The sequence below is a fragment of the Cariama cristata genome, unplaced genomic scaffold (assembly GCF_000690535.1).
Source record: "Cariama cristata isolate BGI_N322 unplaced genomic scaffold, ASM69053v1 scaffold1691, whole genome shotgun sequence".
Lineage (NCBI taxonomy): Eukaryota > Metazoa > Chordata > Aves > Cariamiformes > Cariamidae > Cariama > Cariama cristata.
The window spans coordinates 67,713-93,758 of NW_009598452.1; the positions used below are offsets into that span (position 1 = coordinate 67,713).

General features: G+C 38.3%; 1 protein-coding gene across 1 annotated transcript in view; it reads right to left on the reverse strand.

Moving 5' to 3' along the window:
- The window catches only part of ASXL3 (additional sex combs like transcriptional regulator 3), a gene marked incomplete at its 5' end in the record, with an annotated part of 67,023 nt that overhangs the window by 24,560 nt on the left and 16,417 nt on the right, over window positions 1-26,046 (reverse strand). The window contains 3 exons of the mRNA XM_009709273.1: window positions 12,774-12,937; window positions 17,453-17,572; window positions 18,498-18,615. Of these exons, the coding sequence (XP_009707575.1) occupies window positions 12,774-12,937; window positions 17,453-17,572; window positions 18,498-18,615 (402 nt within the window). The remainder of the gene's footprint in view (window positions 1-12,773; window positions 12,938-17,452; window positions 17,573-18,497; window positions 18,616-26,046) is intronic.

A 26,046-nucleotide genomic window follows, 5' to 3' on the forward strand; every position in this document is an offset into this window, starting at 1 on the left:
ATAGGTTACTGCCTTCATATTTTAAGGCTAATGCAAAATGAACACAGTAATCTCCATGCTCTCCACGCACATGCCAAACTGAACAAAGAATAATAGTCAGAATTGCAGCAAGACAGATTCAGCTTCGGCACTGAGGAGGAAACTTTCTAACAGTGAAAACAATGAAGCACTAGACTTATTTGGAGAGGCTGTGAATTCTCCATCACTGAACAGCCAAAAAACGTTTTAGACAGTATCTATCAAGAAAAACAGACATTGTTGATTCTGCCTTAGTGTAGAGAAGACTAGATAAATTGTCCTTTCTTTGCATTTTTTCTATGTCAGGATATAAAAGATACCAAAGAAGTTTTAAAATAAATTATTAACAGAGTGTTTCACAGTTTGCAAAGCTAAAGGATGGTATATCAAATTGCCATCTATTACATCATCATTAAAAAGAAAACTAAAAGCGCTCTTGCATGCATTTATCTTCTGATCAATTGCCAACCTCCTTTTTTCTAAAGAAAGGTGCTTAAGTCAGTCCTTGCATTCTGTCTTATAGGCCTCCAGTCTCTTAATGCCCTTCCAGTGGAGTCACTCTATGCAATCTACTCTAACTGATCACAGCTCATGATTCATATCTGAAACCACCACTCCTTTACATAGAATGACCTTCAGAAACGCTGCGATTTCATAAGATAATGGCTTAGCTTTGCCTGGATGTGATTTAAACCTTAGATGGCAATTAGTTACAAAATATCTTAAATGGATGTCATGGTGTGGAGTACTGCACTGTCTCCTGGCTCTGCCTGTATTGTTGACACACTCTTTATTTCTGGAACCATCTTTCTCAAACACAAACCTGTCGTATCCACCACAATTATGCTTCATGATGGCTGGAAGGAGCCTTACTCGCTCATCAACAACTCCTTTATTAGTAGTGGATAGTTTGAGGCATATTAAAAGCCAAGTTAGATACTTTCTGTTCTTGAGGCTGACTGTGGCATCCCCGTAGAACAGACTTCTCCTTGAGCCCAAGAGCCAGAAATTATCATTGGGAAATACAGAAACGGCTGCAGAGAGTAGTATTATAAGGCTATATGCTTTGTCCATACCAATGTTTTCTAGAAAAAAAATGTTACCTTAGCAAAATGGACAAGAGGAACAGAGTTTAATACTATATGTGCTCTTGTCAGTCTCTGGACTGTTTGATTTCTGACTGACACATTCTTCAGAAACTCTAACAAGATCTGCTTGCACTTATATAGGCCTAAATTCTATATAATAATGCAAACCAATTATTTCTCCTGTTCATTAATTTGGCTAATGATTGGGGAACCAATTATGTCAAGGAGTTTTCCACAGCAAGAGCTCTCCCTGTCAAGCAATAGTTGGCAATTATAAAACTTTACTTTTACCCATCTGAAAAATACTTTTAAGTGAACATGCATGTATTTCTAGTATGAAAATCATTGAGGAAGTTTCTTCATTTCCTATAGAATACTGCTGACTGTTCAAGTATGCCATTACCTATCTAAAAGTCATTTTTCCACTTATACAACTAACCATTCAAAGAGATTGTGATAAATGGGACCAAACTAAAAGGATGCTTTAACAGTTGACAAGTCTATAATAGAGAATGAGCGTGAATGCGCTTGGGTAAGAAAAGGAAAAGCTGTCACAAAAATTCTGTAAGTTCTGTTAAACAATGGCTGCATTTCTGATGATAGTGTTTCTGCTACACAACTCAATGTTAAGCAAAGGTACTGTATTTTTCAGCAGTCAGTAATATGTGAGTGGTACCATATGGTAACAATATCAGACAAAATCAGAGGTTGAACTAACCCTTGATAATTGCAGGGAATAGATCATGTAGATAAAGCTTCTGAAAGATCACAAAATAGCCAATTACTAGGAAAGGTGTCAAATAAAAGACTTCTATTGCTATTTAGTTTAGATGGCATGAGATCGAAAAAAAGGGGATTTTTATTTTCCGTAAATATTTCAGTCCTCTGCCTACTACTCATATAGATGCATCCACCATTTCTTCTATTTATAGCAGTTACACTCTGCCAGCAATCAATGCTAACTTTTAGTATGCAAAAGACTTCCATGGGTTAGTTGTCTATTGTATGAAATACAGCATTCGATTGTTATTAAAGTTGCCACTCTTACATTTAATTTGGTTCTGGTAGATTAAAAAGCCCAAATCCAGTAATTTTTCTTCAGAATATTTTTTATGGCTCATGTAAAATTTATTGCCATTCTTTGGATTCTTTCCACAGCTTCTGAAGTGAACTAGCCATGTTTAATATTTATGATGACTTAATACTATTTATTTAATGAAAGGATACTTTCTTTAGTGCAGCCTCCCTGTTGTTGTTGCTTAAAGGCTGACTGAACAGATGTTTCTGCTGAGCTGTCCATAATCATGACCATATCTCCTCTTCAAATCTGATTTAGAAACTAGCAATGGAATAACCCACATCATTATTTCCAGGGCAAAACGGTGTATGCTTTCCTACACTAAATCATAGAATCATGGAGTGGTTTGGGTTGGAAGGGATCTTAAAGATCACCTAGTTCCAACCCCCCTGCCATGGGTTGGGACCCCTCCCACCAGACCAGGTTGCTCAAAGCCCCATCCAACCTGGCCTTGAACACTTCCAGGGATGGGGCATCCACAGTTTCTCCAGGCAACCTCTTCCAGTGCCTCGCTGCCTTTACAGTGAAGAGTTTCTTCCTAATATCTAATCTAAATCTACCCTCTTCCAGTTTAAAGTCATTCCCCCTTGTCCTGTGACTCTTGTCACTCCCTGCCCTTGTAAAAAGTCCCTCCCCACCTTTCTTGTCGGCCCCTTTAGGCCCTGGAAGGGTGCTCTAAGGACTCCCCGGCGCCCTCTCTTCTCCAGGCTGAACAACCCCAACTCTCTCAGCCTGTCCTCACAGCAGAGGTGCTCCAGCCCTCAGATCATCTTCGTGGCCTCCTCTGGACTCACTCCAACAGGTTCATGTCCTTACTGTGTTGGGGGCCCCAGAGCTGAAGGCAGTGCAGCGGGGGGGTCTCACCAGAGCAGTCCCACAGTCATCATTAAGCTTCAATGTCTAGCTTAGACTGTCTTACTATAGAACTCCTCAGTATTGGATTACCTCTGAACTTTCAGGTAAAAACCTCACATGGTAAGGGAAACAGCCACAAAAAGACAGAGCTCAAGAGTTCACAGGAAGTACCTGTAAGTGTGATAGATAATTTGTATTTGTCTCAGCACTGGCAGGCAAGCAGACTTTGGAGATCCAGAAAAAGGAACTACAAGGGGATAAACCAGTGGCACTACCAAGCCACTGAAAAAAAACTGCATGAGGGGCCCCAATAGGAAAGTTGAGAACAGCAAAACAAAAACATCTTGAATGCAACCTGCCACACAGTGAACAGCAAAATAAAACCACTAGAGTTCAATAAATTATTAGATTAGTAGCTGCACAAGTTTTTGCACAACAAATCAAGAATTCTGTAAATTCTTTGCAGGAACGATGCTACAGCAAAGTACATCCTTGCAAATTATGTGGGTGTATGGAAAAAAAAAAAAAGCAAAAGATAGGAACCTATCAGCTTAAAGCACAAGATTTTCATTAATCTCAAAGACCAGAAAGAACCATACTGAAAGTACTAACCTGGCTGTGTTATTAAACTATAATAATACACTTCAGATGGGGATAAAATCAGAGGCCAGGAAAAAAATGAGATATACTAACAAAAGAAAACAAGAACAGTAACAAATCATCTTAAATCACATTAAAGAGCTGGCGCATTACTGAACAGCTAACAAGCTGTGTTTGTACTTCTCCAGGTTTTCACACATACAGAAAGTATATTTCAAATTCTGGGAAAAAAAAGGGAAATAATGCAACAAAGAACCCAGAAGATTGCAAAGAAATGAACACCACCCAGGATGGAGCTCTCAAGAAGAAATCATTACATCAATCTAAATGCTTTCTCTGTCAGGTCTGAGGAAAAAGCAGTAGATATCACTTACAGAATCATACACAGGAACATGTAGGTTGGCCATGACCTCCAGAGGTCATGAAGTTTTCAAAGCCATTCCACTTAGAGCAGCTTGTTTAGAGCCTTGCTCACTTGAGTTCAGAATATCTCCAAGAACAGAGCTTCCACAGACTCTCTGGACAACCTCTTCCAGTGCTTAATCACCCTTGCTGTGAAAATATTTTTCCTGATAATTAAATCAGATTTTCCCATGTTTCAGCTTGTTTCCATCACCTCTGATGCTATTACTGTGTGCCTCCAAGAAGAGCTCCATCTTCTCTACAACCTTCCATTAGCTAGCTGTGAACTGCCATGAGATTGCCTTGCAGCCTCGTCTCCTCCTGTGTGAGCAAATGCAGCTCTCCTGTGCCACAGTCCCTTAATCATCTTGGTAGCCCTCTACTGGACTTGCTCCAGTATGTCAGTGTCTTTCTTGAAAGAAAGGGTATCAACGGTCACTCCTCTTGACCTGCTGGCTGTGGTCCTGCTCTTTCAATCCAGGATACTGCCAGTCTACCGTCAGGGTGCAACGCTAGCTCTTATTTAACTTGCTGCCTACAAGACCCCAGGGTTCTTTTGGCCTTCCCTGGAGACAGGTTCAACATTTCCTTTCTCCAGTCATTGGGGACTTTCCCTGATCTCCAAGACCTTTCAAAGACGATAGAGAGTGGCCTTGCAAAGATATTACCCAGCACTGTTAGCACCCTTGGACACAGCCTGTTGTGTCCCATGGATTTCTATGGGTCAAGCTCTCACAAGTAATCTTGATTTGGTCCTTATCTACCGCTGGCAGTTCTCCTCTTTGAATGCTTTTACAAAGCTCAGAGGCCTGGGAGATCTTGGTGGTGAAAATGGAGGGAAAGAACACATTATGTCAGCTGTGTACATGTTCATAGTCATTAAATCACACATCCCATTCAGCAACAGTCACAAATTTTCTTTGTTCAGTCTACTACTACTTACTCTTTGCTCCCCTCAGGATATTGAACTCCACTTGACAGTCACTACAGCTAAGGCTAGTACGATCATTTATCATTACACTCCCAACCAGCTATTCTATGCTACTGAACAGCAGATCCATCTGTACCTGACCCCCAGTTGCCTACTCTGTTATCAGAGTCAAGAAGTACCATGATACTCTCCAGAAATCTCACTGTTTGCATTCCATTGTGCTGCTCTTCTAGCAATAGCAGGGAGGTTAAAGTCCTCATAAGAACCAGGTCTGTGAAACAGACTTCCTCAAGTTATTTAAAGAAGAGTTTATCCACTTCCTCACCCTATCAAAGAATAGTTGAGGTTAGAAGGGACTATTGGAGGTGGTCATCTTGTCCAAGCCCCCTGCTCAAGCAGCGTCATCTAGAGCCAATTGCCCAAAACCATGTCCCGATGGCTTTTGAATATCTCCAAGGATGAAGAATCCACAGTATTTCCAGGCAACCTGTGCCCTCACTAAAAAATAATTTTAACTTATGTTCATATGGAACCTCCTGTCTTTTAGTTTGTGCCTAAGGCCTTCTGGTCCTGTCACAACCTTCCTTCAGGTATTTATACACACTGGTAAGATTCCTCTTGATCCTTCTCTTCTCTACACTAAGTCCCAGTTCTCAAAGGCCTTTCCTCACATAAGAGATGCTTCAGTCCCTTAATCCTCTGAGTGGCCCTTCACTGTAGTCTCCAGTAGCTCCACCTCTCTACTGGGGAGCCCAGACCTGAACAAGGTACTCCAGGTGTGGCCTTACGAGTGCTAAGTTAGATCAGGTGGACTAGAAAGCTCCCATCACAACAATGTCCATGCCACTTCCCTCTGCTCTGATCTGGACCTCTAAGATCTGAACCAGACTGTAATCCACCCTATAGAAGAGCTCCACACATATACACTGCTCCCCTTCAGGGCGACCACTCCCCATGTCTTCTCTGCCTGTCTTTTCTCAAGAGAAGCAAATTTTTGACAATGGTTTTCAGATATGTAAAAAAAGGAAAGAGAAACACGTGCAGAGAAAGGCACAGTATAATAATGGAGAGGAGCAAAAAAAGAGAGGGGAATGACAGTAAAGGAGTTGGTAATTACCAAGTTTAATACCAACGTTGATGCTTTCAGGTCTTGAGGACCCAGTTGGTGGCAATGTGGAAGAAGTAATGCACTTGGAAGCTACAGAACATTTCAAAAACAGACAGGGCTTGAAAAAAAATAGAGACAAAAGGATAGCAATTGTTTCTTTGCCTGAAGATAAAGAACACTTAGAGGCTCATCTCAAACACAAAAATACATGCACACATTTACACACAGTGCTATGACTTTGAAGAAAAATCTACCCTTTCTTAAAACAGTTTCCAAGTATTTAAAGCCAACAATGGAAGTAGTTCTGAGTTTAAAGTAGGTAAACAGGAGTATAAGAGAATTGTTTTTGATAAGATGCAACTATCAGGATCTTTTTGCTGTTGTGACCACAAAACAGTTATAGTAAAGCTGAGAAGTACATGAATGATAAGACAGATACATCCAGCACAAAGGAATACAGTAGACAGAAATACATGGATCTGACTTAAGCACTGCTCCCAGAATAACAAACTCAGCCGCCTCAACTTGACGTTTTAGGTAGGTGACATGGAAAGATACCAGTTTACACTGTCTCTCACAGCAATTCTCATGTAGTACAACTTGAGTGACAATATTCATTCTGTATAATCCCTCTTCCATGGGTCTCACCTTTTCGCAGTAGAGTATAACCTGACCCAGAAAATGGCTAAATTTTATTTAGTCCTGATTATGGAGTTATCAATCCTTGTAAGAAAAACTCTTGTCATTCCCAACTAATCATCAACACAACATAAACAGTTTGTCCTTGAATACAAAATAAAAAGACAGGTTCTGAAGACAGATGGTGAAACTAATTCTGAGTATTACTTTAGTTCTTTAAAAAATAACCAGACTAAACTTAGAAGTAAAACCTCAAAGCATCAAAAAGAAAATATCTACTACTACAGGAATAATTACTTCAGACAAGAGGAGAAAGGGAAGAAGAGTCTTTTAAAGAAAGAAACAAAGACCTTTTCCATCTTCACTAAAGTGGGAAATATGCCGAGTAAGACTGAAGAATTGCTAACATATGTTTTCAAAATGAAATGTGACTTGTCAATTTAGACCTTGTCTAAATCAAGAAGACAAGTGGGATAGCTATATTCATTCCAATACACTGTAGTGTCAAAAAAGACAATAGAATGCAATCTGTTTGAGCTCAGATGCAAGAAATTAAATGAAGAATTTAAGGAGAATAATAAATCCAGCAAAATGAAAGGATGAAGCATGTTTTAAAATGAAGCAAAAAACCAAGTAAAATATACAGAAAACCAGAGGGCGAGCAGGGCAGGGGAGAGGGAGAGCCGGGGAGAGGGGGAAAGAAAGGGTGAAGAGAGTGAGACAGACTGCAGCAGAAGCATGGATGGATCACTTCTGCTCACTGCACCTGCACCCAGCATCCTGTTTCAAGTCCTTGGCTTCAGATTCAGAACTGTAAAGAATGTTCTGTTCTCCATCTAACTCCAGCGCAGTCCTACAGTGCCAACACTGGAGGCACTGCAGACCAACTCATATCACTTAATTCTTAGCACTGGGCAAGGAAGGAACCGGCAAAACACCACACACTGCACTACTGCAATGCATCCTTAATAGCCACATAATCTGAAGCATGCCAGTCCCTTGTGTCCATGTATGTTACCATCTATGTCCACATATTAGTTATACTCTCATAATACAGCTCCTAGCACAAAGTCTTTTAACAAGGCACTTGTGTAAGTACTTTCCCACTGGAAGGGAGGTATTTTATAAATTCTTTTCTCTTTTTAAAGTACTAATAATTCTGTCAAATGTAAATGGAACTGGTATTGCATACAATGTCCTCTTTTTTTGAAAGCACTAACAGCTGTGCACTGTACTTCATAAAATTTGTTTGGAGGGAAGGAGAGGGGAACAAAAGCTTCACTAGTTTGCATCAGAAGAAGAATCTTGAGTGCAAGGCCCCTCACACACCAGAAGGACTTATGGATAAGGATGCTGCAGAGACAGCTCTGGTTATTGTATTTTCAGCTTTCAGCAGGCACAGCACCATTCCTGTATCCTGCAAGGTGTTCTGAGTTCAGCCTTGCTACAGACAAAAGCAATTGCAACAGTTCTGTGAACATCTCTGCAGAACTTGTTCCTAAAGGTGAGACATGCTTTAGGTGTGACAAGAGCTTGTAGCTTGGGCTTTAGAAATGGAACAAGAAATTCCACAACATGGATGCAGCATGGTGGAAAACACTGATTCACACTTCTGAAATACAGTGACCAAGCCTGCAGAAATACAAAAACATGACACTTAATAAAAAATGCAAAGCTTCCTATTCACATATACAGAAGTACTGATATTGAGGAGGACTTCTAAGAACTATTGCAAACAAGCAAACAAGAATTCCATTACCACATCAATCAGAGAAGCCAGATTACAATGCAATTGCAGTGAGCCTTACTGGACTGCACTAGGGAAGCTAAAAGAATATTCCTGCAGTTAAAGCCAACAGGGATTTTGAAGTAAAATCCTTCAGCCTTCAACTCATGTAAAGTGAAACTGATGTTTGTTGTTAATACATGACTGTGAAATGTGCAGATACACCATCCATACAGCTGCATTTGGTAAAAAAGGTATTAACTTGCAGCAGAAGGACAGAGGGGCCAGCCTGGGGTAGTAACCTCTTTGAACACCCCTGTCTAGCTGAGCTCAAGGATCAGAGCCCCAGAATCTTATTGAAAAGGCAGCTTAAATGCTTTGGAATTTCTTCATTCATCTAGTCTACAAGATACTTATATTAAAACTACCCTAATAAAGCTGTACAAATAAAAGTACATTACAACAACGCCATGCTATCCACATTAACCAATAAAACCAAAGGAAAAATGTCAGTTGAAAGGGAGAAATGTGACATAAAATGACCTTCAATTACTACACACACAGGGGTGCCAATTCAACAGCTTTTTAAACATGCTTAGGTGCAGAAGACATATGTTACATTTAACCTTCTATTGCAAATGTTCTCCTCTGAACTAAGTGCTTTTGTCATAAACCTAAAAGTATTTCAGTGTAAAATTCAAACATTTACAGGAACATAATAACAAATATTTAGAAGCTACTGATGATAGAAAACTGAAAAGGACAGCTAAAAGGTTGCAGTATTAGCAGAAAAGGCAGCTAGGCAAGATAAGGTAACCATTTATCTACTACTACACAATAATTCCATGGAGAGAAACGTAGAACAAACCTGGGAGCAAATAATACACACAGGACTAATTTCTGCAGTTTGATGTCTTATAAAGAAAATGCTGGAGAAGTCCAACGGCAAATACAATCCTCAAGTACTGATGGAGTTAAGAAAGCAAATGGGAAGATCCAGTGAAGCAACATTTTGGAGTAGTCTGCTAAATACTGGGACACGGCTCCTTCTTTGAACAACGTCCACATACTATTTCACTCTGATCCCGAAAGAAAGCAAATAAAATCCTTGATAAAACGTATCTATCATAACTGCCAACTTGCTCCAACTTCTTTTATAGGCACTTTGAATACAGAATTACACACAGGCCTCATTGCTACTGAAATAAAATTTAAACTAATATACAAGCTGAAATCAATTTCAAGTGTGAATAACTGATGATACAATTTGGTTTTTTTGTAACGAAAAAAGAGGCAATGATCCTACACTTCCACTTTGTCAAAAATCTAGCTGGAGTAGGAAAAATGACAGCACCAACATCAGCACAGTCGTTCTCAACTTCCCTTCCAGGACATCTTTCCTAAAGCCCTTTGTTCCATGGGCTCCCATGGCTCTTGTTCGATAAGGGACTCCCATGGCTCCCTGACAGCAATCGCAAAACTTGAAAACAAAAGAAAAATCAGAAAACACATCCCATGAAGCTCCTGATTTGGCCCTGAACTTTTTTTGAACATACTAGACTAACTAGGGTTGAGAGAGAAGTCATTTATTTATAATAAACACTAGCATGCAAAAAACCCAGAAAACCTCAACTCCCTTAACTAATGGTTTCTAAAAAATGCTTACTCAAACTGACATATGCACGACAAGTTTCAGCTCAGTATGATTTAAGAAGGAGGAGTTATACCACCCAGAAAAATGGTGTTTATGACAGAAATGACAAAGAATCATTCATCATAGGGATTTTCTATGTGGAGCAGTAATAAACCCTAAATGAGACTGCACTTCATTAGTAATTTATTTCACAGATCACTATATATACACAAATAGCATAACTCTATTACATTTTTATAGTGCCATTTATTACAGTACTTCACATACTATACCCGCATGACAACACAGAAACGCAGCTTTCTCTGGGGAAGACAGCAGCAGCCAACTGCAGAGCAGTGCACAGGGAGGAAGCACCTCAGAGCCAGAAGAGCAGGAGCAAGAATTCTCAAGCCAAACAGGAAAAGGACAATACAAAACAACGAAACTGAACCCTCAGAGATGGGCAGCTAACTCAAAGAATAGTTTTACACCATTTTTGCTTGCCTGATGCCCCATTTGATTTAGACAGCAGAAATAAAAAAGGAAGACTGAATACCCTTGCCTTGTCCAGTCAGAGTGACCAACATCAGAGACTCCCATCAGAGTTCCCTGGCTGGAATTCTCTCTCCCTCTCACTTGATCCTTGAGCACTACACTGGTGTTTTCCACTTGCCACAGGAAGGAAAAGAGTATCAGTTCGATTGCTTCCATTAGTCCCTATCTGGGATATGCGTATATATTAGGCATAGAGAAGGACGTATTCTCAGATACCAAGAAAAGGGATGCAAATCTTTCTCTACTAAGACCTCTGCAAAGTGAGGATTTGGGGCTATTTCACTCTCCACCAGAAAATAATCCTCAAACTATCCCACTTAGAGGCCAAACATTTCCATTAAACTTCCAGAGATGAATGGAGACTCCTGCCCTCCAAACGCATGTTAAAACATGGTACGCCACACAAACCCAGAGAATGCTGTGAGAAGACGACAGACTGAAGGACACCTGTAAATGTCTCATGACAACAGCTTTTTTTGTGATTAGTTCGCTTGTGAAGTAACAGTATCCAATTATGTAGTGTTGGGTCTTTGAAATAACACCTGCAATGTATGCATTATGTGAACACTTTCCAAAACAAAAATTAAAAAGAAATGCATTGCTTTTAACTAGTGAGGTATGATTAAATTCAACAAATATTCTCTTGATTTTCTTGCCAAAAACTCTGCTGTAAGGACCCCGATAAGAAGGTAAATGGCTTGTCAGCTTCCATTTTTAAAAATAAATTTTACAGTAAGAAACTTCTAAATAAGGCCCCTGTACTTGAAATGTAAATCACGAACACTGGGATCTTTGACTTTTTTTTTTTTTTTTTAATCTCTTCTGGCAAATTAACTAGAAAGAGAAAAAAAGAATCAAAACTATAAGGAAAATATTTGTGGGCACTAAGTTAAAATCTGTTTTACAGGAGCGAAAAAGGTTCTCTTAAAATTTGTCAATACTGACTTTGACTGCCTTGTGGGAGCCTGAGAATAAATACATTTCCATTGTTTCTCCCATGGCTCTGTTTTTAATGTTCTTTCTCAAACACTCCATTATCAAAGTGCATCATTTTAGTCCAAAACATGCAGTATCTAATTTGATAAGAGGCTGAGTAAATGTACATCAATACAATTTTTCTTTCTCTTTTTGTATCATATTACACTGCTTTCCCCTGTGTTACTGTGATAGACACTTACAGTTCAAGAAATGAAACCATGGCATTTAACATACTGATTTAAGACGCAGGTTTTAATCAGTCATTTAAGTGACCTGCATTCTCTAGTTATTATATAAAAAGAGGGATACTGACCATCTGCAAAAAAGATTATGTCCTATTCGGGTAAGTTAATGTGGCTGAATTAAGTACATGAGTATTCCCCATTGAGTAAGACCGTTTAAATCCTGAAGTGAGGTAAGTGAGTAAATGAAATTATTTCGGGCTTTCTTTGCTATTTTAGCTACTAGACATGCTGGAAAGATCTTTTTTCTTGCTTTAAAAAGTCTGCAATCTGACCAATAAACGCAGGAAGGACCAAACATTGTAGGAAGCAACATGAAATTGAACTTTTATTTCCACCCTGTTACTCCCCAAATCATTCTCCTCAAGAGAACTGGTTAACAACTCATATTAGCCTACAGCTGTGAGCTCTGAACAAGAACTTCTTTACAAAAGGTGTGAATGAATGGATTCAGTGCACTGGAGCTGAGCAGATGCATATGTAGGCACATGTAAGAGGTGAGGAAGAGAAGAAACTAACAGAACTAATATTGACTTGGACATTGCTGGCAGAGTGCCCAGGAAGACCACAGATGAAAAGAGACTCAACATAAATAAAGTCTTGAAGATGAGAAGTTTATCTTCAGCACCATAGGTAGAAAAGCTAATTAAGAAATTTGGCAAGTTCGGAAGATCTGCAGGCCAGTTTCCATTTAGACAAATCAGGGAGCTGCAGAGTTTTCAGAAAGAAAGGAAGCAGGAGCTGGTTGACACTTAGATAAACTTTACAGTCACTCTACATCTAACAGTTTTACCTAAGAAAGTATGGAAATTTTCTTGTTATTCTTTCCTGGAACAATTCCTAGTCAATCAAATCAGCCTATGCAAACACACTGTAAAAAAGTCTCCTTAAAGAAAGAAATACTATACAATGCTACTTACCTGCCTGTCTACTTCTGGAAGCAAAAGCAGGAGGTATTGTTGGAAATGCTGAGGTAAAGAAGCAAAGGTGTGTTTATTTATTAAAGCCCTCAGGTTAGTGTTCACTAGAATAGATCCTGGTGTTTCTATGTCAATATCCTCAGCTTTGGTCCATTTCAAATGTCCTGGAGTAAATAAACAGAAATAACTTTAAACATAAATAAAGGAAGAGAGTAAGAACAATTCTTTTTAATTTTGTAGCTTTTATTGTGTAATACAGTAAGCTCCAGAGAAACGGTACTCTGAGAAGGGTAACACAGCCTTTTCTAGGTGTCTTAACCGCTTCTTTTATATTCCCTGTATTTGTCTTTTGAGCTCTTACAGGATCTATGTTCCAGTCAACATCACAACTGACATATTCTTACTTCCAGCTCAAGAGACCAACTCAATTCAGTAGCAGCAGAAAATTTTCCTGTCATGTCATCAACCTAATTATAAGCATCTATTTCCAAGCAAAGGGCTGCTTGATGAGGCTGACGTGAATCAATCATTACGGAGAGCTTCTCTTTCGCACTATGGTCTACGTAACTTGTCCCACAGCACGTGCTAAAAACTACCTGTATGAACATACAGTGATCATAGAGATGAGAATATTTAATGTGTTAAGTTAGTGTTTGAAAACATGCATTTTTCAGAATTTTCATAAGAAGCCATGCTCTAAAAAGATCAACACACAGAAGGCAGCAGCAGGAATTATCAGAGATTTAGCAAACAGGGTCTATCAGGAAAAAATACAAACCCAGGAATGAGTAAGATAAAGACTCAGCAGAGGGAAAGGGAAATACATAAATGGCTAACGCAAGGGGTAAAGAAAAATGTTTTCTTACTGTCCACAGTAGATAGCAAAGGTAATGAGCTTAAACTCTTGCACAGTAAGAAATACGTCTGTTAAGATACTGGGAAAAGAGCTTTCAACCACCAAGAACAAGGAGACACTGGATTAGATCCATAGGGAGACATTGCAGTTTCCATCAGTGGAAATCTTTAAGAATATGTTAGACAAATACCTGTCAGGAATAACAGGTGTATAACTGATTTTCCCCTATGACTGACGAACAAATTAGATGACCACTGGAGGTCCAATCTGGTCTCATTTTAATATTATTTCTAGGATAACATTTAAAAGATACTTTTTAAAGCTCCTTAAAGAGCAATTACTGCTACCTGCTTCAGGGTATATACATACTGTTACAATCCTTTTTTCCTCTCAGTCTTAACATATTATGATATTCAACATGGAAATGGAAGAAGTGGGGAGTCCAGGTGGCTGGAAAAACTCAAAAGCTTCTAACCCTGCCCAGGAAACTCCTCCAGGTTTTGGTCTGTTGTACTTTCAAATATTTCAAAAAAGCTATGAAAGGGGTCTTAACTAAATCATACACAAACTCCAGCAGAATTTCTAAAAAAAAAGCAATTGAAAAGAATATTTCACTTCTATAAGCAATGATGGCATCTGGCATTCACAAAGGACCTCTCAAGCAAGGATGACCACTGACATGTTAAGAAGAATAAGTATATATTACAAATGCGGAAATTTGGGCATACTTGTTATTAGGAACTTCTCAAATGCTACAAACTACTTAACAGTAACATTAATAAAAATAATGCAATTATGCTTTAGATTTCTTGGAAGGCCTACAGTGGTCTCCCCTGAAAGGCCATAACATCATCCACAAAACATACAAATGAAAGAAAATGCAGATTTGTAAATTCTAAAAGCTCCCACAAACATTCTTGCAATTTGCTTTTCCTTTTCAGTAGACAATGCTAACTGAATGAGACAACGATTACTTTGCAGTCAGCACAAGATAACCTTTTCCAACACATATTTCCAACATACTATATTGCAGTAGAGCAAAGACTCCATTACAAACAAATGAATGCCCTGTTATAATGGACAACTGTATGGGAGAAGTGCTCATTTTCATCAATGCATCACAATAAACTGTCCTCACCATCTGTTCCACCCACTAAATATAAATGCAAAAAGAACACAGTCCTCAAATGTAACACACAAGTAGTATGAAGTATCCAATTTTAATGCCTGTATGTACACTCTTTTCTTTAATCAACAGAATACATGTCTCCATCTTCTAAGTGACTCCAAATTGGAGTAACATTTTCCTCAGCTAACGCTTGATAACCTACGGAAAGATAAACACATAGAGATGATCCAAACTAAAACAAGATATATGACTGCAAAGTCAGTAACACACTTGACTGGCAGATATTTTAATAATGTGAAAAGCCCAAGACAGTATCAGAATGTTAGACCTAATTCTGTGCGCCTGGGTCACACATTTTCTGATTTATTTGACCTGCTACCACTTACAGGCTACTATGGAGGTTTTATCAACTTGTGGAAGAAATATGTATATTATTCCTAGGATGACAGGTCAGTAGCTCACTGTGGATGCCCAGCACAGCCATACTTTAAAAAACCCAAAATCTGTTCAGAAGAACAACAAATTCTCCCTCTTGCACTCTTCCTGTGGCTAATTTAGGAGCTTTACTGCAGGTCTCAAGTTTGTAATCAGATTTAGCACAGTATTTTGGAGTAGCATGGAAAGTAGTAGTTCTGTGGAACATGACAAGAGTATGCCACTACTGCATAGCTAATCGTAACTCCGAGAGGAGTTTATGACAAAACATATGCCAATGTTTTTTACATTGTTTTCCACAAAGAAAGACATTTTGAAGCCTTATATAGCTGCTAACAGAGTTTGGGGGGATCACTGCCTGGATCAGAAATAAAACCTGGAAGATGAGAGAGAAACTCAAGCTTACAGCCTTGGAAAAGAAAAGATCAGTTTCCAACATACAGAACTAACTATGAGAGGGATGGGTGCACCATGTTCTACATTAAAGTATAAAATTCAAGATGGGAAAAGGATGGAAATCACATAGTTAGAAGAATCAGTTAACTAAAAGGGGAAAAAAGTAATCATATTTAATGGGAGCTCTGAAAATCTACCAAACACAACATGCAGTGAATGTTGGGCAGATCAGCAGAATTTCAGACAACTAAATAATGTCTGGAACTGAATTGTGCTCCATATAGGACACTGGACCTATGCTCAAAGATGCTCAACAACTGTTCTATTAGTATCCCAAGAAATACTATGTCATAAGAGAAACATTTCAGCAGGTACAAGAACAGAAATCCTTCAACCTTACACAAAGTTCCCCGCATTCCAAATGTCGTGTCCCAAAAGGCCAGAGGATTTTTTTCTGAAATCCACAAAAAAATCTAATGAATTCACTCTACATTTGGTATCATAGGCCACCAGTTGATGAAATATCTGGGGATGAGGAGGAATGTACATCAGATTATGTATCTCAGTCTTAAATGTAGAGAAAAGTTACAGGAAATCATCTAAAATTGAACGTATCTTTGCACAGCAGAAGTTGTAATACTGAAGGAGTATTTTCAGTTTTGCATAATGCCATTTGATCAACATAGAGAACTAGCTAGCCATCTGAGACTGATGAATAATCTGCAGAAAGATCATATATGAAACCAAAGTACACTTTCATGGGAGGCTGTGATACAATAAGGCTTGCAGGAAACAGCTCACCAGGAACTGACAATAGCATATTTAACAACCAACCTATGATATTTAGGACATGAAGTACCTTCAAGCTATTTTACAGAATTGTTATATACAAAAATAGGACTAGGCTAGATCATTAATAAAGAACAATCTTATCACCACAAAGACAGACATTAAATAATTTTTAGGATGATCCAGCCACTACAAAAAGCTTGTTTGCTAACTTTTCCAATGTGGTCACATTGCAAAATACTTCTCAAAATGATTCAGCAGTCTGGTGAATGCAAAAAGTCCTTCGTAAAGATAAAGAAACAGTTATGTAATTATTCTACTTTACTTCAGCTGAGACAAGAGCCTTAGTGAACACTACATTTTCTGCTCCTTAGGGAACATTTCCAATTATATTTCATGCAGAGCAGGAAAATCTGCCTATCACATGGAGTTACCGAGAATTTACTCTTAGCGTCTCTTCAGAGAAAATTCTTCATTAATTACAGATCATCCGTGAATCTTGCTAAAAAACACAGAAAATAAAACCAGAAACTGTATCTACCACTTCAAGAGATGTAGCTTCAAAATAATTAAGGATCAAACTGAAGAAACAAATCAACCAAAGAAAGAGAATCAACCAAAAATGATCTCTCTATGACATGGAATAATGCAAAGGAAGAAAAGAGGGTTAACTTCTAGTAAGGCAGGTATGTAAGCAAATATGCTATTATCTTTGGGAATAAGTGTGTATTAGACTGCAAGCAAATTTACCAGGAAGAAAAAATATTTGCTACACCCCAACCCCATCCCCCAAAAAATCATAATGCAGCAATCAGAAGCTCTCTGCCCACAGTTGCTTAGGTCTGTCAAACTTTAAAAAGCAACTACAGAAAAGCATTCTGGGGGAAAAAGAACTTGCCCATGGATTTTCCAGGTAGCCAGAAAGAAAGATGCCTTCTTGAGAAAGGGTCAGCTGCTGAGTTTGAAAAAGGGATGGATAAACTACAAAAATAAAACTCTTAAAGATAACACAGAGTTTAGAAAAAATATCAGTATTACAATAAAAAGTAAGATATTTATTTTACTCCTACTCACCTAAACCAGATTTTTTTAACCTCTTTAAGTGCTGGCTTGTTTGTTTTCCAGTTGGAGACTTTTGCCCATGTTTCATCTCTTTATCAGAACCATCTGCTTCACCATTTTTAGATTCAGATCCTTAGGAAAAAATAAAAATCCCCAAACATGATACTGATGCACTTGTACCAACAAAACCCCCAGCACCCCCTACACTGTAAACAAAACAGAAATAGAATTTAAAAAAATTTGACATCTACTTGCTGAAAGGCAATACACCTTTCTGGTCACAATTTAATTCCTCATCATCAGAGGAAATGGAAGTAAAAGCTCAATAAATCAATTACGTGCTGAAAACTAAAGTTTACTGAACACTGCAGTCAATAAAAATGTTCACTGATCTAATAAAAAGATCGTTTTCCTATAATGACAAAGAGATATCTTTAAAAATATTTTAACCTCAAGTTATGTGGCAGTAAAGCAATCTAAAGGCAGAAAAAGATCATTTCTTTGTGAAGAAACATTTATAGAAGAGATACACCTGGAAATACAATTGTCAATTTGTGTTAAACATAGACACAGAAATCTCTTAAAATGAAGCAACTTAACCACCATAACTAAAGGTCAAGGTTATGCTGCGGTAAAAAGCATGGTACCAGAAGAAGAAAAGCTAACAAAAGGATTCAAGTATTGCAATGCAGAATTGAGACACAAATTCACATTCACAGAGAAGCTTGCCTTCCTCCCCTCCACCCCCTTTTTATGGCATTGAATACCAGCATGTGGTCCTCCATTAGAGTTCCAGAGCCAAACGAAATGTTACTTTGCATTCCTTTAAAGCTGCTGCTATTACCAATTGTCATTTTACTGTGTGCATTCAGTTCTTTATTAAAGAAAAATCTCCATCCTTGAGACACTGGTTTGGATCAGAAAATAAAGACGTTAAACAAAGCCACCAAGTGGAAATATTATTTCAGCAGTTCCAAATTCTGTATGCTACACTGCTGATTCAGAGGAAGGCTCTGTGGCTAGAGCTGATCTTGCAAACGGTCCTTTAGCTATTTACCTGAAGGTGAATCCGACTGCTCATCAGACACCTTTAATGGTGTCAAAACAACACGAGGAACAGTCTTGTTTACCATCATTGAGACTCCATTTCTTCTTTTCTGCTGTTGTCTTAAAGCCTATAAAAACGATAACAAAACATAAAAATGTAACAAAAAATAATGCTTATAAGTGAATTACATGAGACATTTCTCTACCATTAAACTGAATCTCTTAAAATAAGCATAATTTACATAGCTACTGACTTGCCAGACTTCACACTCGACCCCTTTATGTCATTTTCCTTTAAAATATAAAATCAGGCTTTTTTTTACAAAGAGAAAGAAGATGCACCTTAGATCATTTTCCAGTACAGTTTTGACAACAAAGAAGCACGTAACTGTTTGCTCTACCTTAACAGCACAACATGATAACCCATGGAATGTGAAACTAAAACTTCCAAGCAAAAAAAATGTAAAATAGATGTTTCAAAACCAGAATAAAAATATATATGTCTGCCCATCTCTCGCAGGTGCATCCTCTCCAGTATACTGCTCAGTCAATCAAGTTAACACAGGGTGTCATCAGTATGTACAGCATGTAAGGACTACAGTATTGATGCACTCACTCAGCCGTGAGTAGTGCTGCACAAAATCACTGAACATGGCAGGAATCATTTATTTTTGTGAAGGGAATCAGTCCTAATCTTGGAAACCTTGCAGCACTTGGCTTCTGTCTGCTTGACTTTGGGCATTAACCTTCAGAACACGAACATGACGGTGTTCTGGCAAATCTGGGGAAAAATGATACAAGAATAAATCTCTACAAATGGGACTGCTTTGTGTTTCACAAATGGATCGAATACAGGGTTGATAATGTAATACAAAATATTTAAAGATTAGAAATAGTAAATACCTGTCACACTGTTTTATATGGAAAGTGATATCTGATTCAAAAGATCTTACAACACAAAAATATGAATACTTGCCAATTAATGCATCTGCAAGCATTAAAATTCTGGAATTAATCAGAACGGGCTGGGCTTAATACAGATCTTTTCTATCCTCCTGTCTATTTTTCTCCCATCTTACTGTGCATTCTCTTTTCGTAACTGTGATTTCTGTTACGATCTGGAGTGGGGATTTATTAAAGTAATACTATATCAACAAGGAACTTATTTGATACGAATTATCCCTGTAGGTTTACGAGCATGAATGACTGATGCCTTATAAGGTTAAAGTCTGTAACTTCAATTAATCTGTAATATCTTTCCAAAACATTCACATAGCTAACGAGAAAAAAAAAACCTCTGAAAAAAAGAAATCGATATCACTCTATTCCTCTAAATAACACACAACACAACATAAAATACACCAAGCCACACAAAAGCTATTTCATTGATTAACCCCTTTTATAGTACACTTCTTAAAAGACACATAAGCACTGTGCAATAAAAAGCAAATTGGAACACTTGAAATCAAACAAAGAGAGGAAGCTGGTCAGATCTGCACTGAATCAAAGAAGCAAGCAGAAAGCCATGGAGAATAGCCTATACTTCCCACATTTCTGAGACAGAAAATTCATACTGGTATTGAGCAAGCACAGCCAGACTTGTGGACGGAAAATTCCAAAATGTTAACATTTCTGCAAAAATTCCCCAAAATTCCAAAAATGACCCCCAGTGGACAGTCCTGCCAAGATACACGTCAAACCAGGTGATCCTTATTTAATAGTAATACCCCTGAGACACTAACAAATAGTCCACTAAATTTACTTGAAGACAGCCAACTTCTGCGCTAACAGCATACCAATATAACCACAACCCAAACTTTGTATTGTTGTACCCCTCAGACTGATTCACAAAGAGAAGAAATATCCATCTGCAGTGTCATCCTCCCTAGACAAATGAGTAAGAGCCCAAACGATGCTCCATGTTCTCCTCCAGCCTCTTCTTGAACTTTCAAGACAATTTTGACCTCTGTGAGGGACCGTAGCCCTGTTGCCAGCATCCATGAGGAAATACCATTTTAATGATTTAGACAGCCACTGTGACAAAGGTAGATTCTGTGGAAAGCCTCACAGCTGATTTTCAGTGCTTCAGACTGAACTCCCACGAATGAGGGTAAGCAAGCAGCAGTGTATCCTCCATTAATGACCAGTAGTCAGCGTCCGTACAGCTTAGGTGACACACGTGCTGATGGAGCAAGGGCAGCGGTACCCAGTCTTCGTCAGGCACACCACTTACCTGCTTCCATGTTACAGGAAAGCCACTTGCAGACCTTAAGCACACATTTATGCAACTGATCTGGCACTTCCAAGAAGCACAGGCCCACCCCATGGTCACAGAGCACTAAAGCAAGACAGAACGGCTCATCCAGCACTCCCCGGTCATTCAGAGCCACGAGAGCAGGGAACACAGCTGGGAGTAGGCAAACGTGGCTACCAGAATTATTTACTTCGAGGCACAGCCCAATTCTGAGCTACAGGCTACGCACCTCGACATGTGAGGATCAAGCACAAACCTTAAAGTCACCATTTCCCTTGAACACACATTTATTTTTCAGGGTTTCTTTTCCCCTAACATTCATTGTTTCACTGCCAGTCTCTCCCCCATCTCCTCTACTTTCACAACGCAAAAAATCAATCATCACGCAGGGCCCACAATTAAGTTTGGAAATCAGTCTGTATGGGACAACTCAAATTGACAGTAAAGCTACACATGTGGACACCTGAAAGACAGGTTGTAGAATGGAAAAAAATTAAAACCATGTGGACATCAAAATCCAAGTCAAAGTTGTAACACAAAGTCCCAATGAATTACGCTGTGCCCAGAGAACAGGCAAATAATCTTCCCTATGCCTCTGTATCTTTTCATTTGTCAAAGGAAAGATATGAAGCAGGGGAGGAGGGTAAAAAAATATCAAGTAAATAATCTAACATTTGATTATCAAGGTAAAGAGATGGCTGAGATTTTGATCAGTCATCCCATTTAGTGGGACATACTAATGTCAGCTAATCACAACAATTTTGTGTTAAATTCTCCTTTGAATCAAAAGCTGCAGGGCCTGAAATTTTGGATAAAGTCTTTGCAAGACAACACTAGGAGTAACCCAGCAGAGGGAGAAATTACCGACTGACACCTAGTTACTAGCAAAGTCAAACACCAGAAGGAGTTAAATATAAACCAAGGACACTCTGTGCAGTCTCTGCTGAGGACAAATATATAACTTCTCTACACTTAGCCTGAGGGATATTAATTTCAGGATACAAGACTACTGTAGGATAAGACAAGAATCTTGTATCCCAAGATTAATTCTACTTAGCTGGGAAGTCAATGGGATTACTCAAAGTGAAACATACACCAAACACTTTGCTATATTGAGCTTTTAGTGCACCAAGCTAATTTAGTGTTTTCCCAGTCACCACAACCAAATAAATCTCTAGTTTTGGCTCTTCTAGTGAAGGGAATAAACACAAAGTAAATGAGTCAAATTTGTAACTAGCGCTGAAGAAAATGAGAAATTTTATAACTTATTCCAAAGAAAAATGGTTCTAGATCTCATTGTAGATACAGAAACAGTAACTAACACAAACTACACTGGCATCTTTTACCGACACAGCCCTCTGCATCTCATCCATATTTAGAGACATATAAGCTCCCAGCTGGGCTTCCTACAGATCTGCAAAGGGCGAGCTGATGATTCTACCAAATGGTAAGGTGTCCTTTTTACTATGGAAAGTAAGAGAGAAACACACATAGTACATACAATAGCTTACAAAAAGTATATTTTTCTTTAATAAGACTCTATGTTTACATTTCAAATGTATTCAATCACTTTGTGCTAAACGCTTCAGTTAAAAAAGCTGCAAGTTGTAAATTCCTAGAACTCATCACCGTTGAAGTATTCTGTAAACATTACTACCATCCTATTCATACAGCACATAAACAAAAAAGGCGAGAAAGAAAATCAAAGTTCAAGTGGTACACAAGTTAAACATTAAAAGCTCTCTTAAAATCACCACCAAAACATAGTACTTACATCCAGCCTTTCACAAGCAGATTTGCAAAGGACATCTGTGAATCTCTCGCACATAATGACTATGGAGAATTCCCAATATTCCCATTCATAAAAACAAACCTGTGACCATCTGTTGAATAACACTGCCACGGTCATTATACAGGGCTTGGCATAATTAATTTGTTGAATGAAATTATTTTTATTGCCAAAATCTTTAAGTAACCTATCAATCCATTTTCATCCAAAGAACTCAAAATAACATAAAAAGATGAGTATTAAGAAAACACAAACTGAAGATAGATGCCAAAAGAAAAACACCATGCAATTAACAGTGACCTTCTAATTCCAAGCAGTTTTTAACAGAGGTGACTAGAGTAAGTCTCTTTCTCTTTTTCAGGGAGTTTATGCCCCTGCTGGAGTACAGTAGTGTGTTGGAGGTTTCATGAATGCCATTATCTGTTCTCAAGAATAATCATTTCATATTTAGTTGATCTTAACACAGGAACGACTTCTTCACCCATGTGACAAAATGGTTTACTCTCTTCAGTAAAAACTAATAAAGTCATCTTTGAAGTCAGAATGAAAGGAAACAATATAAACTAACAGGTAATTGGAGAGAGGGGGAAACTACATCCCCTCAAAAGAGCCCCAGAAGCAAAATGTGAAGCTCTATGCTCTGATTTTACTGCTGCTTAGGATATTTTTTATTATTTTTCTTTCCCACATCTTTTCAACTCAGAATGAAAAAATGCAGCATACAGATAAACCATTAATGCAGAAAAACACTTTCATTTGAGCTTAAATGCATGACATGCTGAGAATGTTAAAAATTAAGTTATTAACAACAAAGATATGTAACACTTGGTTGCATTAAGCAACATTGTCCCAGATTTCTATTTGTTCCATAAATGTCAAGTCTACATTCGGAAACTCGTATCATGAAACATAACCTTTGAAATTTCACACATTATGGATCAGAAATGTAAAACTATGGAATTCTTCTGTTCTGCCATGTGAAAAACACAAGCTATGATACACTGAGAAAAGTCTATTGCACAAAATAAGTAACAACTCTGCATCATGGCATGGATCCCAAATTGGCAAAGATGAAACAGATTTATAGTTTATCACTGATTCACTTAACATCACCATAAAATTCAGGCTTTGTCTTCTCTCTCACCCTCATTTTTGTTAGTAAAATTAAAACAGCCTTTAATTCCCATGTCTCTATTAAATTAAAATTTCTCAGTGGCAACCTGTTTCATGGATACACAGAGCAGTTAAAACAGTAAGCACCACAAATCATGAAGAACAAACACATTACTATTTTCAGAATGCCACTACTGCTTATATTAAACATACATTAAAAGTAGTCAGTTATAAGCATGCAAATGTAGGATTAAAACAATAATAAAGATGTCTCATGGAAATAGCTACAAAGTACAAACTGCCATTTCCAAAGCATAGAGCAAATTAATTTACTTCCAACCAGACTTGCACACCAAACATAACAGTATTGGTGCCAAGTGCACACAACCGACCATTTGGCAATGAAGAGTAGTGGTAGAATACCAGGCTGGAAGTTTGGAGACCTATGGTTTATTTTCAAACTCTGCTAATAACTTCTCGAATAAACATCTATTCTCATCCCATGCCATCCTCCAACCCTGTGACACTTCTATCTATATCTGGAACAAAAAAAATTTCTTGCTGCACATCTGTTCTTTAGGTCTCAGCAGTGGTCAGTGTCTTTCTGTACAACTACACTATACGTTAATAACTGAACATTGATCTTTATGTTAATCAATATTGAACTAAAGTGCTTGGACATATGAGGTGCAGCGACAGAGAAATGTGTGTATTTATGTGTGTACCTGTACACCTGCAAGCCAGCACTATCTTCTACAGGATTACAATAATGCATTCACAGCTACAGTTGCTGCAGATCATGATAGACTGCAAAGTAAACATTTTTGTTGCTTTCCCAACCACAGAAGCAAGAGGAGGACAAAAACACATGTGATGTGCTCAATGTCTTTTCTGACTTGCATGTGAATGGAATGATGACGGCATATGCATTGATTCAGTGACACTTTGTTCTAAAGAGAAGAATGTTAGTTTTTTTCGTGAATTGCTTGTGTAGTATTAAACTAATAATATCTATCAGCTGAAAAGTGCTTTATGGGGAAATTTGTTTCTTGACACAACAAAGCACATATAGGTAAGGAAACATTTGTAGAACGCAGTTTGAAAAACAAACTAAAATAAAGATAGCAATGTCAATACAAAATCTTAAAACAGTAATCAACATTTTCCACTAGGTCAAATTTACAAACATACTCTGTGCAGGGTCCAAAGCATACAGTGGGGGCTCCAGGGCTAGACGACCATTCTCCAAATAAAAAAATCTTGACCTATTACCTCTCAGAGAAAGAGGTGCGTCAATTTACATTGCACCAATGTAAGCAGTTACAGTCTAATGCCTTTCTGCCAGACACCCTGTTTCAGCCTGGGTTCTGCCACATGCCCACGCACCCTGAGCACACAGCCTTCTGGGGACCTACCCAACAGCTCCTGGAACAGCACTTGTAGATAATTGCTTGTCAGCATTTTGTAGGAGGCTTCCTAGAGCTCTGAAGAGTTGTGAACTGTCGCAACTCCTGTCTTTCCCTGAAAAGGCCAACCATTTCCAGGATGCACTTCAAAATCAAGGCATGATTCATTTTCACCTGGTATAATTTCATGTTATAAACTATTCAAATCAAAAGCTGTTCTTTTCATACAGCCCAGAGGAAGATATTCTCTCAGACACCCACTGCCTCTATATGGAAAAATCATGTAACATCTTTGGAAAAGCTTAACTGGGACTGTCATCTCCAGTGATGATATTTGTCATTAATACAGTAGCAATGACCAATCCATCTCAAATAGTTCCTCAGGTTACTTAAAGAAAAACAAGTGCAATACTTAGAACTAGGCCACTATCATCAGCTTGACTGCCTGAGACTTGGGACAAGCAACTGCATCTACAGAATAGAACAAAGAGAGCACTTTTGACCTCTATTTGGGAAGAAGACTCCACTACATAGCAGTGGTAGATGTAGTCAAAGGTAATGTTCATGCCAGGACACGTTTTAAGTGAGGGACACTGTCCTGGAGTGAGGTAGAGGGCCAACTACACTTCAACACAGTACTGTTCTAAAGTTGCTTTAAAATTCTTCTTAGTTATTTCTTAGAGGAAGAAATTCTAGACAATACATTTATTAAAACAGAAAACATGCAGGAGCACTGCAAAAAGCATGCTATGCAAATAACCCCAGAGGAAAAACAAACAAGCAGAATGCCCCAGCAACTGGGAGCTAGTTATTAAAAAGTGGTACAAAAAGAATACAGGGATTGTGTGGATTCCTGTCCCTTGCTTTCCATCACAGTTAAGGGCTGAGGACCATGGGGATGACCCAGAAGAAAGTCTCATAAACATTGTCTTGCATCTTACCAAAGCACTGTGTTGAGCAGCTGGTACATGCTGCCCATGCATAGGGACCTTTAGAG